Source organism: Nesoenas mayeri, assembly GCF_963082525.1.
Source record: "Nesoenas mayeri genome assembly, chromosome: 3".
Taxonomy (NCBI): domain Eukaryota; kingdom Metazoa; phylum Chordata; class Aves; order Columbiformes; family Columbidae; genus Nesoenas; species Nesoenas mayeri.
In genome coordinates, this window is record NC_137544.1 from 119926701 (window position 1) to 119942081 (window position 15381).

A 15381-nucleotide genomic window follows, 5' to 3' on the forward strand; every position below is an offset into this window, starting at 1 on the left:
CTTCCTGCTAAGGCGGGATATTGGCAGGGAAAAAGTCAAGAATACAGTCACACGGACCTTTCATCTGAGAAACCGAGAGCTTCAAAGGGCTGAGGGAAGCCACTTGGACAGTCTGAACTGTCTGTATCTTTTTCAATCTGAAAATTTCTCCAAAATGACTCCAGAGCAGCGTGTTTATTGCACGCTGCTGGCACATACCTGCCTCTGCATCAATCTCAATTTTCCATTAGCACTCGCAGGAACATTTTGCTGGACACAGTAAAGCTATTACTTAACATAAGCACATATGGATTATGGATGCCATAAATTAATATTCCTGTAGTTTCCACTCTGTTAAAGTACCAACATAGCCTTTGTCACCACGGGATTTAAATGCATATAGTACCCTTAGCAAACAGGGCTGCTGAGGGAGGTGGTGGGACATCTGGAGTGATGAGGCCAGTTTTGGGCTCCCCAGATGGACCTGGAGAGACCAGAACGGAGAACTCACCACAATGACACCCAGCAGCACCACGGTGACAGGAGCTGGAGCACGAGGCGGGTGCCTCTCCCCAGAGGTGCCCACTGAACGAGACGCAAATGGGAACACACAAGGAAAGCTTTTTCACCATGATGACAATCCAACTGGATCAAACACGGGGAAACGCTGCGGTTGGGAAGGGGTGACACAGGGTGGACCCCACACATCTGGCACAGTCTACCCCAAGAGTCCGGTACCAAACTGGCCAGGCCGTCCCCACAGGATGCAGCAAGGGTACATACCCCAACTATGGGGACTGCTGGCCCGTCCTGATGATCTGTGGCATCTTCGGATACAGAGCAGACATTTCCCTTTACAGAAACAAACAATAATGTGCTAAGAGTGTAGGTTTGCCCTTCTAGTGAAGGCATCTCAGAGTATATTGCCTTCAACATCTATTTCATTTTCCCCCTGATGTTATTAATGGGATTACAGAGATAAGGGTTAATTATTCATTATTATTTTACCTCTTCTCCCCCCCTCCCTTTTAAGGTTATTAGCAAAACAATTAAGGTGAGCATTTTAACAAAAATGTCCTACTATAATTCACCTCTGAGAATTGAAATATTTTGATTAACATGTACACATAATTTACCGTGATTAAATGAAGAAGTTCTGGACTCCTGTCAGGTGAGGTGCCCTACCTGTCTGCAGACCATCCCAAAGGAGCACGTTTTACTTTGGAATCACTTGTTCAGTTGCCACTGAATACTAAGATACAGATTAAGTAGTTTGGCTAAAACCCTTTTTGCTTTTCATTTTACTTTGTGTTCTCCTTTTAGGTGTTCGGTACTAACACCCTGATCAGGAAAGCCAAGAAACTGTGCTGGAAGTCTTACCAAGGGCTGACCTAAGTTCCCTTTGTTTCTGTGACTTTCAAACCAAGGCTGGTGTGTGCGTACCTGCATGCAGACCCGCAGAGCACCTGTGAGCACCTGAGCAAAAGGGAGGCTGCACCATGCTACCCATCCATCCTGACACCTAGGAAATTAATAATGTATAATAATACATACCACTTCTCTTTTACTATTTTTTCATGCACTTACTGTGCATAAGTTCAGTAGCAGCTCTTAATTTACGCATCATCATGCAAGGCTCAATGGCTACAACACGGTGGTTATTTTGAAAGCGTTTTTAGCTGTAAAGGCATCTAACATATGCTCTCCTTCCAGCCCTGGAGACCTGTTTGCCATGCAAGGCTGCACACACCAACAGGCCGACGTTCCTCCAGGGAGCTGACGGACGGGGGTGCCGGGAGGCACATGGACAAGGGCAGAGGGCACTGTGGTTCAGCAAAACAGAGACCGAACCACAAAGCCTGCCATTTAGAGGTCCTCACGCTATTTGTGATATCTTGTTCCCTTGGAGAGAGGATTTCTTCCCATGCTCCAGAAGATTTGTCTTTCCAGATGGCAGCACCCGGAGCAGATGCCATTTTGCAGTTACGCACTTTCAAAGCTTGATGTAAAAGAAAGCTAAACCAGAGCGAGCACAAGGACCTGTTACGCATCGGTAAGAAGCAGCCTCCAACCCCAGCCAATTCCTACTCCATCTTTTCATCTGCTCCCTACAAACTTGGCTGCACGTAGTTATAAGTTCATCATCGCTCCCATTTCTGTTGAGCTACACGACCACTTGAACAGCAGTGACTCCAACCCTGCTGCCCAGGAGTGGAATGTGCTTAACAGAGTCTGAGAGGAACTCGCTTCTGCCAACAACTTCTTCCCTGCCACTTCAGTTTTATTTGCCCCCAGCTACAAATGCTCATGTTCAGCTACGCCGCTCCGAGACATCACTCGCACGCTGCTGGAGAAAAACAGGAGGAAAATAAAACCTCCAGTCAACGCTGGGTAGGCTGTTGGCAGCACAAAGTCATAATGCCCAAGAGACACATCCAAGCCCCAAAATATCCAGTGTAGAACTCCAGAATCATTAGTGAGAAGCCAAAGGGATGCTGCAAAATGGCCACAACAGGCTTGAAAAATAAAAACCAAGAGGAAGTGTGAAAGTCACAACAGAAAGAATGCACTGCTTTAAAATCAGTGGAAGGCAAGAACATACAAGAATGCTTGTAAAGAAAGCTTTAAAATGAGTTTCATAATCTGCTGTGACTGAAGGAAAGGCCTTATTCAGGACATCATTCATCTTGCACTTAATTGTGAGCACATGTTTGGGTTGCAGCCTGCAGCAAGGGGTTAATTCTCCAATTATTCCACAGGATTAAAACTACATTTTTTTCCCCAGGAAATGTAGCATTATTGTGAAGCCCATCCAGACATGCTATTTCATAATTAATACTAAATACAAAGTGAATTCTCTCCTTTGTCTAAATAGTTTGCTTTGGCTCAGCTAGGAGCAGCAATTAGCAAGACAGGCTCCCTGAATGCACTTGATCTGCTACAGAGTTTCCTGCTGCGTATCAGAAGAACAAGCCTCATTTCACGCAATCCATGGAGTTTATGTTGGCTGCATGTGCTATAATTAAAATGATCTTTTTTTTTCCCCCATGAGCTTTGTTTATGTGCTTGTGTTTTTTGGTGCAGAGGCAAGCATGCACCTAATTTAGCACTTGTGTTGATTTACACTTCTGTCCTTTATCGGTTCCCTTTGTAGTGTTCGCTGTTTGTAGTTCGGTGTAGAAACTGGGACCTGTTATCATTTGTGTTATAGGTCCGTTTTATTAGCAGGAGTAGAGGAACAGTTCCCATGGAAACGTTTCCATGTTTCACGGTGTGCTTTTCCTGGGATTTTCAAGGTGGTGCCGGGTGGGCTCTGGGGTGCTCGGGGGCTTTTGGGGCACAGGCAGCAGCCTGTGAACACTTCCCCTTCAGCATGGGGGGAAATCACGTACGTTTAGGTTGTGTATTTCCTCTCTTATGAAGTCCAGCGCCTGTGAAAACAGAGACCCACGCCACAGACTGATGTTCCCACCACTCCGACAACACACCAGATCCTATTTTGAAAGGCCACCTCAAAGCCCAAGAGCGTGCTTTCCTTCCGCTCTCTGACCTTTACGCTTAAGCCACGAGTGATGCTACAGTTTAACAGGGCTCAGCGCGCTCGCCTGAGCCAAGATGTCCTGGTGTCACTAGGGGTTTTCAAAGCATCTTGAAAAAACCCACACCATCATCCCAGGGGATACCAGCGCTCACGGGCCAACCCTCTGACCTGGCATTCATCAAAAGCAGTGCTAAAAAAGTATAAAATCACATGTGAAAACATGAAACCACCTTCTTTCTCAGCCAGATGGCTGCCGTACACACAGGCCAGTTCCACAGCAAACGGGCTGCACCACGGATCACCTCGACACCATGCAGGTTCACCTGGGCCCTGGCAGGACAGGTCCCCAATCCCTTGGTGCTCTTTCTTTCTAGAGTCTGGGGATGGGTTCCTAACACAATTTTTACCTTATTTTTTCATCTGAAGGCTTACAAATAAATTATTTTTACTTCAACCTAGTCACAGTAGTAGGGAGAACCCTCCAAACAAACTTCAGGGCCATGGCCACTGCACTGAAGAGATAATTATACCAAATTCTTTTTCGAGTGGAGAATAATTACCACGTTCTAACAAAATCTTAAATAATTCATTATTATTATTTTGGCACTTCTTTGTGAACCAGGTGTTTAGGAAGCTGTTTCAGACACAAACATGTACTGAAGTCCCTGGGATCCTTCCCCACCAGCCGGTAGCATGAAAAAACCAGGAACACTTGGACAGGCTGGAGCCACCCAGAGCCTGGCTCCCGCACGGCCAGGAAAGACCTCCTGTCAATATCAGAAGGTTTTATTTATTTTTCATCATTCCCCTTTATATTTCTCAGTTTTCTAATTACTCACATGGAAGTGTTGGAGCTTTCTCATTAAGGAAGATACAAGTAAAGTCTATGTCGCTAGTCCATGTTCTCTCTCAACTTTTTAAATCATTATAATTTTTTTTATTTATGTAAGACTATTTAAAACTTTATTTTCATTGACACCACCATTTTTGAGTTGCCTGACCCCCCACAAAGTCAGCAGGAGTGCCCAGGTGCACCCCATGGAGTCTCACCCAGCCTTCCCCTCCTCCTCGACCTTTTTGTGAAGTGGCCTCAGTACCCGGCTTTTCATAACAATTAGAGTTTCTTGTCCACATATTCAATATCTCAGCCACATCATGGTATTTCTAGGGTAAAAAAAAAATATGAAGAGACTGGAGACAATGAGGAGGGGAGGCAGGTTTTGTTGGTTGGTTGGTTTTGTGTGTGTTTGTTGTTTTGTGGTTTTTGTTTGCTATGATCTGTGTGTGTTTTGGTTTAAAACAAAACAAAACCACCATGCAAACAACAAAACCCCACCAAAACCAAGAGTCGTTACTAGCAAGCATGTTATTTGCTCTTTACTCTGCCTGCAGTTTCTCCTTCCTCATCGATCCTAACACTTTATATATCAGATCTAAGCTGCCGGCTCTGGCAAACACCATCTTGCAATTCACTTCTGGGCCTGACCACATGTGTTAGGAAATACCACAACCACGAGGCAGCCCAGCAAACTGTTTGCTGGTTGATTAAACAATGCAGACCCTCTGTGTACTAAATCCAGGCAGAGCTGCTATTGAGTCAGCTGTTCTTACCTTCAGGTTTTTGGGTGACCGGAGGCGCAGAGCTCATTGCTGGCTTGGGGACATCCGTGGCTGGGGTCTCTGTGTCCATGGTTCACCCAAGCCTGGAAAACGCAAGTGTGGAGATATAAGGAGGTCTTAGCACTATCTACCGAGAATTCACAAGAAAAGACCATCTCATCAAGATTTCCCCCTTCTTGTACCCCCCACAAAGTGCAGAAAAGAGTGGCTGAGCCACTTGCTTCTGTATCAAACTGGTGAGATCAGTGTAATGAATTCACACCACCCTGGGACTTATTTCAAAAACTAACAAAGAATTAAACAAGCCAGTGCTCTGGCAAGAGGGGGGTTTGCTGGGGGGTGCCCCACAGCAACCCGGAGAGGCCTGTGGGGTGTTTGAACAGCACAAGGAGCGCGGGGCCAGGCGCCGTCCCCACGCCGCAAAGGCCGTTTGTGCTCAAAATGTTAAAAAAGGCACACAGGCTTCAGGCCGCCTTCATAAACATGTCCATCAAGCGCAACCTTTGGGGAACGGGCTCCACCGAAACCGTTCACTTGCTGAAAAACAAACTGCCATTCTTTACCTTCTAACCCTTCAGCAAAACAGCTTTTCTCCCCTCCAGAATGTAAAATCCACTCGCTATTTAAAATTCACTCATATAGTGAATTTTAGAGCTCATTCATGCTCAGCTCAGAAGCTGGGAATGACCCCATAACAACATGTGCAAATTTTCAACTGAAGCAGAATGATGCTGAAAACGACTGAACGAGGAATCCATGAGGCCTGGTGCAATTACATTTTCCAGAAAAGCACCTGACCGTGTGGGCAGAGAGCAAGATGAAGGTCTGTAACTACCACAGCAATTTATATCCATTAGCACAGAGACACAGCAGCAGGTACAGGACCTTTCCAGAGCACTGACCCTCCACACGCTGCCCACCTTCTCCTCTTAATTAGCTGTAATTTTAGGAGCACTCACAGGATTTGTTAGCTTGTCCTGGGGCAGAGAAGGCCACCAACATACAGCAGGACACAACCAGCCTCCCCAGGACCACGAACGCGTCTCTTACCTGAAGAAAACAGCTCTGGGAGCTCCACGTTGCCCTGTCCTCACCTCAAAGCTGCACTGAGGCTTGGTGGGACAGGTCCCACACAGGTGTCCTGGAGCTGGGGACTCAATGCATCGCACCTGGAGCTGCTGCATGCACCTCGTTCCATACACAACACATAGAGTAGCTACCTCAGCATAAAAGATACAAGCAAGTCCATTTATCTGGGGTTGTTTTTTTTTTTAAGGCACCTGGAAAGAAAGTGAACAAAAATCCACAACATGCAGCTAATTTCCCAACATTTCTAACAAAGCAAACTGTATGTGAGCCTGAGCACCTCACGGCTTTGGTCATGAAAGCAGAGCAAACAATGGTGAGGTTGTATAATTTATTACCGTTGCTAAGAGGAACACAGATACTTGATACTCAATCATATGCAGAACTGTAAAAAAATAGTTTTAATACAGTATCAAAATTTACACAAGTGTAGTGTCAAAAGACACCAGTGTCCCTCAGATTAGCCCCTGCACATACGTACTGCAGGCACAAGTACATGTTTTACAGCTTTTCATACATATATATAGATATATAGGAATACAACAATTTAAGTTTAACTATGCAAACAATATGTATGGGAGAAAACAACGCGTAAAGATAACAGACAACTCTTTGGGCTGGGTAATAGATAAGAAATGATGCAAGAGTGCAATGCTTCGAAACGGAAGGTGAGATTCTCTATTTCCAACTCAGGGAGATGGAGGGAACAGGAGTTTTGCCCGAGAAAGCAATGCTGGATCAGAGGCCCCACGTCAAATGGTACCAAGTGAAAATACCAACAGAAACCAATATAATTACTGCAAATTAACACATTTTCTCTGAAGACAGTTAGCAGATTTACATCATACTCCTATATAACAAAAGATTGTACAGCAATCGAGCTACATTCCACTGCAAATAGCCCACGAATACAGCACGTTGCAAGCTCCGAGAAAACAGAGGTTCTGCCTTTGGCTCAACTCTCAGTAACCAAGAACAAACCAGAAACCCAGGAATTGTTGCATTCCTATTTTGTTTAACTTTTATTAGTCTTTTTGATGCTCAGCTATGGTAAAAAGTAAAGCAACAGCATTCAGTCACAAGCCTGTTGCACATTCATACAGGAAACTATCATTGCTTTTAGATATACACAAAATACCTATCATTGCAATTCAATACACACAACGAGTATCATACAGATAGATAAAAATAAACTAAGCACATCTAGGGCGCCTTCTGGTCAAATCTCAGGCAATCTGAACAAGAGCTTTCTGCCTCAGAATAACGAAAGACATGCTCTGAGTATAATAAAACCTTTTTCTTTGAAAGAAAGCTACGGTGGCAAGAAAAGCCTTTTTTTGAATAATGCAGTGCAATCTCTTAGATCTTTATAGATTCTTGTTAAATAAACCAGCATGTCTCTAAATTAAACAGAAGAAATTAGCATCCTGACAATTGGAAACTACTTTCCAAAAAAACTCTCTGATGGAAATTCTGATTCAAGACCTGTAATAGTGATACCTAAGCATTCTGATCTTTTAAGGGCTGCAAACATCCTACACGTCTTCAGAAGATGTGCATCAAAGAGAATCCAAAAGAAAGCTATCTTTACTTCCACTTAGAAAGAAATTGTGTTTCACTACAAGTACTGTAGTTATGCTACACTACTGGCTGGTTAGGAGACTTCATGGTCTTTTAGCACCTCCAAAGGCAGGTATTCTACCAAAGCAAGAAAATCATCTGGAAATTGCCGAAGCACCATTAACCAATATTTTACAGACCGAAGCGTGAGTTACTAAGAAGTGACTTTCTCGAAACTGTGGAGACCAAAGGCACAGTTTATCCATGTTTCTCCAGTCTGGTGAAAAACCTCCGTTAAATCCAGTGGAAAATTCGCTCAGACTTACTAGAGATTCACTGTAACTAACCAAAAGAAAACTTATTTCATGTAACTCCTGCCGAATCCCAATTATCTTTCAATTAGGATGGAAATACCTCAGTGCTTCTAAGTGTGGGGTGTTGACGTGACGATGCAGCGGCAGCGTTTCACTAGCCAGCATAGCGAAACAGCAGTTTTCGGGGAAGGCTGACAACGCGGCTCCTCCGGGCTCTATTAGTTTCCAACCAAGCGTCTTGCGGCACACGCAGACACCCCGGCGTCAGGGGAACGGCGCTGTGGACACAGTCGCTTCTGTCTCTTATCAGCAGTTCCAACCCTGTCTCTGCAGAGAGAGGAATCGCTCAGGGCCTTTACATGGGTCCTTTGTACTGGTTTCCTGACAAATGTTGTCTAATTCCAGGGCACGACCCTGCAGCATCTCCAAGTTTCCTCCACACAACCTAAAGGGAGGGATGGGAAGAGATCTCGTTAGCAGCGGTCCAGACGTGCTGGTGTTGGTACAGACATGCGCCTGGGAACGGCACAGGTTCGTCAAGCAGCCCATGCAGCACAGGTAGGGACAGAGGGGAGGACACACGGCAGAAGAGAACATTTCTCCAGGGATACAGCATTCCTTCTGAACACACAAAGCACATGCTTCTAGGTAAAAATGGTCAAGAACAGAGACAAATGAACTAGCACGTGCATCACCAGGATGTTTTGTGCTTCAGATACGGGACTGAGGACATTTACAGGCCTCAGAGGAAACTTTGTCCAGCTATTTCCCAAATCACGTCCCTTGCAGAATGCAATTCAGCAGCACGAAGCTCAGGCCAGAGGAGTCTCAACATTTCTAGTTTAAAAAGCACGGAGCAGTTCTCCCTGTTTTCAAAGAATTTACTTGTTCTCTTAAAATCAAGCAAGGCGTTAAAAGGATTTGTTTGATTTTATTGGTTCTTCCTTGAGATCAGAGGCATTGTGCACGCAGTCACTGTTCTACCCATGCTTGTCTGTTTTGTTGAACCAGAGCAAAATCTACAATTAGTAGAGGTTAGCAACTTCTTCCTAAGTGTGGACTATGCATTATGAAGGTTTCCTTCCTCATACTCACATTTGCTCCCATTTATGATTGCATAATAACCATGGTAAGATTATGGAATTAAAACCACCCATCATTTATTAAACAAACAACCAAAAAAAAGTGAAGTATTTTGTAATGATTGATAAAAAGATGGACTGGTTATTAGCAGGAGAATCAGTCGCTTGTGTCGTATCACCAGGAATCTCTTGCAGGGGCCACCAGAAACAAGACTGGTGATTACCACCACACTGTGTATTGCAATTTGAGATTATTTCTGTTTAATAATAATCAACTAACAACCAACTAAAGTGTAACTGCTACTAAACTGCTCACTGTTCTCTGGAAAAACAGTGAAATGACTGTTGAGAAATGCAAAACCTGTTTTGTGTTGTCATTATTTATTATTTGTATTTTACGAGTGCCTAAAGCGCAGGAGTGAACAGGGATTGCGTTCACTGCATCCTGGGGAGGTGACGGCCTGAGAAGACACCAGCAGCCCCAGCTCCTACTGATACTCTGTGCAAGAGATGAGCAAATAATCTGTTTCCTCTGAGCCTTTGCTAAGGAAAAACTGAGTAAAAGCAAGAAAACCAGAAGCACTCCAAGACTGGAGGCAATAAGACTGCATTCTTACTACACAGGGCCAAAACAAATCAAAGTCCTCTAAAGGGAACTGTCGTTAACACTAATGGGTCGGCATAACCCAAACCCTGCAAACTTCCCATATGGCCAGAATCTTGCAGCCTGAAATCAGAAGGTGAACGGGTGAAATCACGTTGTTGTCATAAAAATATGCGCGTGTTTTAGCTACGTTTGCTGTGTTGTGAAACACTGAGCCCCGGTGGAAGCAGGAAAAACGGGTTTGCAGTGAAGCCTCCCAAATCAGCTACGGCTGAGTCGCTGGAAACGGCAGAGCTGGATTAGATGAGATGGGAGTTCCTTTCCAACATTTGGTTGCTGATTTTCCTAATGATATTATCAAAAAGAAAGACCTCTTGGATGGCTTTTGTGAGAAGGCACATTCCACCTACACATGCCTTTCAACAATGTTTCTGGTCAATAAACATTAGACAATATTTACCAAGCAGCTACTGCTGACACAATAATAAAGTAAAAGGTGACACTTTCAAAGTCCTTTATTTCCAGCAGAACAAATGACCCTGTTTGCCAGGAAGGCACAAACACACACGAGACAACCCTGGAAAGACCAAGTACTAAAAACCTTCACTCAAAATTTCAGAATGCTCCTGTGCTTTAAAATTACCTCCATGCTCGCTAATACATGATAAACTACCTCTAACCCTGCTGCTACATGTTGCTACGTTCTCCTAAAATAATGCAAGTGTATAAATACAAAGCAAAACTGCTCCTGAGCATGTTGTTGATGAGGTGGTACCAATACAACATGCGCATCCTGAGGAGAGAATTCCCACATCTGCTATCTTAATATCAACAATATGATATAACACCATAAAGTTCCTACGCTATGAATTATACGTCAAAATTGCACCTTGGTACCAATCCAGACTATGCACCAAAATTACAGAGCCCAAAAGGAAACTTGTCATCATTCCACTGTTTTCACAGGCAAAACAACAATGCCAAAGAAGAGAAACATTATAATTAGTTTATCACAAATCCACTTTTAGTATGGACTAGATGAATATAAGAGTAACTAAGACCAGAAAGGAAATAACCGAGTATTGAATAAAGTATAATAATAAACCGATAGACAAATCAGATGCAGATGACAGAAGTCAGAAGAAAAGGCTGCATTTCAATGCCAGCAGCAGAGCTTCGGACGGCTGGGGAACAAAGAGACAAGGCAGAATACACGTATGTATTTGGGATTTACAAAAATGAATTGATAATGCCAAATTCAGTATATTAGCATTTTAGAAGTCGCATTACTTACATCATGAGAACTTTTATGGATTACTATTAAATATGTATTTGACGGAAACTGCTGCTTTATCCATAAATTGCAAAGGAATAGTGGAGGCAGGAGAATCCATTGGTGCCATCGGACAGGTGGGGAAGCTGAGGCTGACAGACTCCATCATACTTGCCAAACTTTGTTCTTACGAAGGATAAATTCGGGTCAGCTGAGTCATACAGTACTTTAGCCCAGATATATTACCACACATAGATACTTCTGATCAATACTAACAAACATGTGAGAATGACAGCATCCTAATAAAAGAGTAATTGCATTACAAAAACAGGAACTGACTTAATTTCCATAGGAAATCTTCAAGGGCATATGGTCAGCGTTTAAACAAAAAAATACTTTGCATCTTCAGGTGTTTCCAGGCTCAATACAGGATATAAAATCAAATACCTTAAACTTACACTGCACATTTGTCCAGCCACAGCTTGCTGTGTATTGCTAAGGTGGCACTGAGAATCTTTAGCAGCCCGCTGGGTTATATTTTCCTGAGCTTCCGAGACAAGGGTGTGTTTAAAAAAAAAGAAAGGCATTTTCTTTTACAAATTTGTTTTGCAGCCCCAACTAAGAGCAGTGGTACATTGAAGCTTTGGTGGGTGGTTCCTGAGGATGGGCACACACAGATAACTGGCCGATTGCATTTAAAGGTAATTAGGCTGATTAGAGTGCCCTGGATTTCAGGGCAGGAGGGATCATTACATCTTCTTGCCTGACCTCCTGGGTACCAGAGAACACTTAATTTTCTGCAGCAACTCCTACCCTTAGCCTCAGACCTTGTCATCAATTAAAGCACACCTCCGTTGAATTTGTAGGTGGCACGGTGGAGCTTCCAGTAGGTGACACTGAACTCGGGACAGGAAAACCCAATGCGAGGTTCGCAGGGAAGCCCGTGCCCTCCGTTATTCAGGCAGCCACACCAGATAAGGATCATCATTCCCTAAACATAAAGCCCGGTCTGCAAAGCAAACCTGTGCAGAATCTGCACACCTCCTGCACAATCATGCGGTTTGGTCATTAACAACTTGAAAAAGAAATATCTGCCATATAAAATATCTACTTATATAATATATCCCCGGTGATACCAGAAGCACTGGCAGCGTGGGGGGAATCACCAGGGCCCAGGCGCGGGGACACACACGGCAATTTCTCCCTTCAACCATCCAGAATGATGGATCAGGTCACGGAAGAACTTTTCTCAGCCCAGCTGCACAACAAAGCTCTTTGTTTCACCACTGTCCCCACCAGTGAGAGATTCACAGGCAATGACTTCTTTTATTTTTTAGTGCTTCCTCATTACTCAGGAAAAAAACAGCACTATTTTTAGCAATAGTCTCCCTCTGTTTTCTTATGGATCCATCCCTTTAAAACACAATCATCCTCTTTAGATTTATTGCTGTGCAGAAGGGGACGGGACTAATAGTGAGGTTTTGTAACCCAGACTATTCCTTTTTTGCAGGACTTCCAAATTGCTGAATCTGGAAAGAAAAGCAGGCTCCTTACTTCAGCTTGTTCTTCCTCCTTCATCTGACTCTGCTCAGGGATGCCAGTGGGAGCTCCGGGGTCTCCTCCCCGGCTGGGGATGGGGATGGCCGGGCAGCCCATTTAGCTGACAGCTCACTCTCCATTTTCAACATAACAGTATCATTCATGGCTGTTTCCGCCTGCTGCAATACATCCTAGCAAACTAAAAGCTGAGCTTTCACATCATATAGAACTACATTCTGTGTATTTCTTATCAGTCCCTTTCAGCGACCAACGCATCAGCCATTGTTGTAACATTTCCCTTCCACTACCCAGCTATTACAGGTTGTCAAGTGTTCCATTCAGGGAAGCGTATTTGCCAAGGAGTGTTTTAAGAGATCTACAAAAGGCTTTTTTGGATACTTATGCATGATGTCTGGACAAAATTACTTAGCATAGCTTTATTTTTGAGGCAACAGCAGGTGAAAGATGTGGAAGAGGCACATGGGACCTTGAGCACCGCTGGTCCGGCCACGGTGGCTCATCACACTTCCATAAGAGGGCAAGACCGGCACGGTCAGGGACAGAATGTTGAGATGGGGACATGGTTTGGGGCGGCCATCAGATAGGGGACCTGCAATTGTATGTGTGTGTGGAGAGGGGCTCAAGTGCTTTGCTGCTGCTTCTCCCCTTTGGGAGCCAGAAAAACAGGCAAGGGGGCTGTGGTGAAGCCCTGAGCCCCGGTTTGATGTTACAGCAAGGGATCTGATTGCTGTAATTTGTGCACAGCTCACTTGCATAAACCTATTTCCTCAGGCTTCACAGAGGAGAAGTCAATGTCACCCAGCCATGTGGAAGATAATCACTGCGCATAAACTCAGATGTCCAGGCAAGTCAGCAGCACTACTGAGCTCTCACTGTGCATCTCCATGAAGCTGAAAAACAGAGCAAATGCCTACACAAGTCCCTTCCAGCTCTCCCTGAGGGAGTGCAAACCCACTCCTTCCAAATAACCAGTATGTCCCTGCAACATCTGTATAGGTGGGGAATATTGAAGCAGGTTAGCTAATGAGTGAGGTACAGGAGTGAAGACGACCAGAAAACAATCCTGTGAGAGCCAGTGTCAGGAGATGGGAACACAGAGTCTCTGCTTGGCCCCATAGGGTTTTAGTCATCTCTCAGGAGCAGGGACAGCTGAGGTCTGTGCTGCAGCGGGACAGGGAACTCAGCCATATGTTGATTCATCTTGCAACAGCTTTCTAAGTTTCATTAGTTGCAAGAGTTTTACTGTTAAGATAGGAAAGAACTTGCAAATTCACCCCTCTGTTTGCTTGGGCCAATTGCTGTTTATCAATGCAACACAGGCCTTTGCAACCCAGCCCTGTCTTAGAGTAAGTCACACCGGCTTGCACAGAGGTTTCAATGCTGACCTTGCATGGTCTTCAGCCCAAAGTTCTGCTGTTCCTATTATGAATGTACTATGCGCATTGGCTTTATCTTTGCATTAAGGTATTTCTCTCTACATGGGTTATAGGTAACCATTATATTCCACTGGAGAACAAATATGCATCCTAAATGAAGTAGAAAGACTTGCTTATTCAGAAAAATGCCACTTTCAGCTTCAAAGATGAACCGTACGAGTGTAATTTGGAGAGAGGCTACAGCTGGCATCACCCTCACGCTACAGGCTGCATCCCTGCCCCGAGAAACACACAGGCCACAGATGCGATGAGTGACAAACAGAAAAACAACCCCGCTCACAACAGCAACATCCCAGCGGTGTGCACAGGAATGCTGCCAGGACAATACGACACGTGTTGAGCAACAGACAGGACGTTTTGCATGGACTGTACCGGAGGAGCGTTACCTTCAGAGCATTTACCACCGAGTCAGGCTGCGGAGAGGCCGAGCCATGTCCACTGCCGCTGGCTGGCTCGTTTGCAGAGCGGTAACTCCCCTCCGCCCCTCCGGCCATCCTAATGGGATCCTTCGCAAAAAATTAAACACTCTTTAATAAAGAAAAGGGTTGGTAACTATTGAAAACAAATGTCAGTTATTTACTGTTGTTTTTAAAAAGGCTGAGAAGGCATGTTTCACTCCAAAGTCCCCCTCTTTCTGTGCCACAGTAACCGAGGTCCATGAGAGGCAGCTTGAGCGCTGCTGTGGAGTGTCACCCAAACGCTCTGGCCCTCCAGGGTGTCCATCTGGAAAATCAGGACACAGTAATAAAGTTCCTTATGTACCTCTGTTGCCTCACAAAAGTGCTGCGAGGTTCAGAGATTTCAACTCCAGAGGAAGCTTTTGAGAACATCTAATTTTATCCCAACAGTTCTGGAGGTTGTTCCTTCAACAAAACTCCCATTTTTCAAATGCGAGGTTTGCACGGCAAGCTCAGGCGCAGCAGAGCAGGGAGGGGGCCGGGAGCTGCCGGACCTGCTCTCCACTGCCAGTCTTCACCAAGAATTAAAAAATTTAAAAATATATATATATACACACATATAAAGAAGAAAACCATTTCAAAGACTGACAGATTAAAAGTTCCTTTCTTAGAGAGTAGGAAACATTAAGAAACAATGTAGCAGTAATTCCTGCTGGAATGTGTGGGGAATGCTTTTCTGAAGGAAAAATAATGACAGTGGAAAGAGCCTCTGATCAAAATCAGCGCCCGATGGGCATAATTTGCCCTGCTGAGCGAACACACAGCACGTGTCCGTCTTTTTGGGGGTGTCTGTAATCTAAACAATAGGAAAGATGAAGGTGGGTGTGGGAGAAAAAGGGCACAGAGAGACGACATGAGGCTGAACTTC

The 15381-nt window shown here is 44.5% G+C and overlaps 1 protein-coding gene across 2 annotated transcripts in view; it reads right to left on the minus strand.

The window, feature by feature from the left end:
* Positions 1 to 8455: 8455 nt before the first annotated feature.
* CCDC85A (coiled-coil domain containing 85A) overlaps positions 8456 to 15381 on the minus strand; it is a gene marked incomplete at both ends in the record, with an annotated part of 56511 nt that continues 49585 nt past the window's right edge. The window contains 2 exons of one of the 2 annotated variants that reach the window (XM_080342226.1): positions 8456 to 8545; positions 14442 to 14561. In XM_080342226.1, coding sequence (XP_080198352.1) covers positions 8456 to 8545; positions 14442 to 14561 — 210 coding nt within the window. The remainder of the gene's footprint in view (positions 8546 to 14441; positions 14562 to 15381) is intronic. The other variant, XM_080342227.1, reaches the window with a different exon arrangement.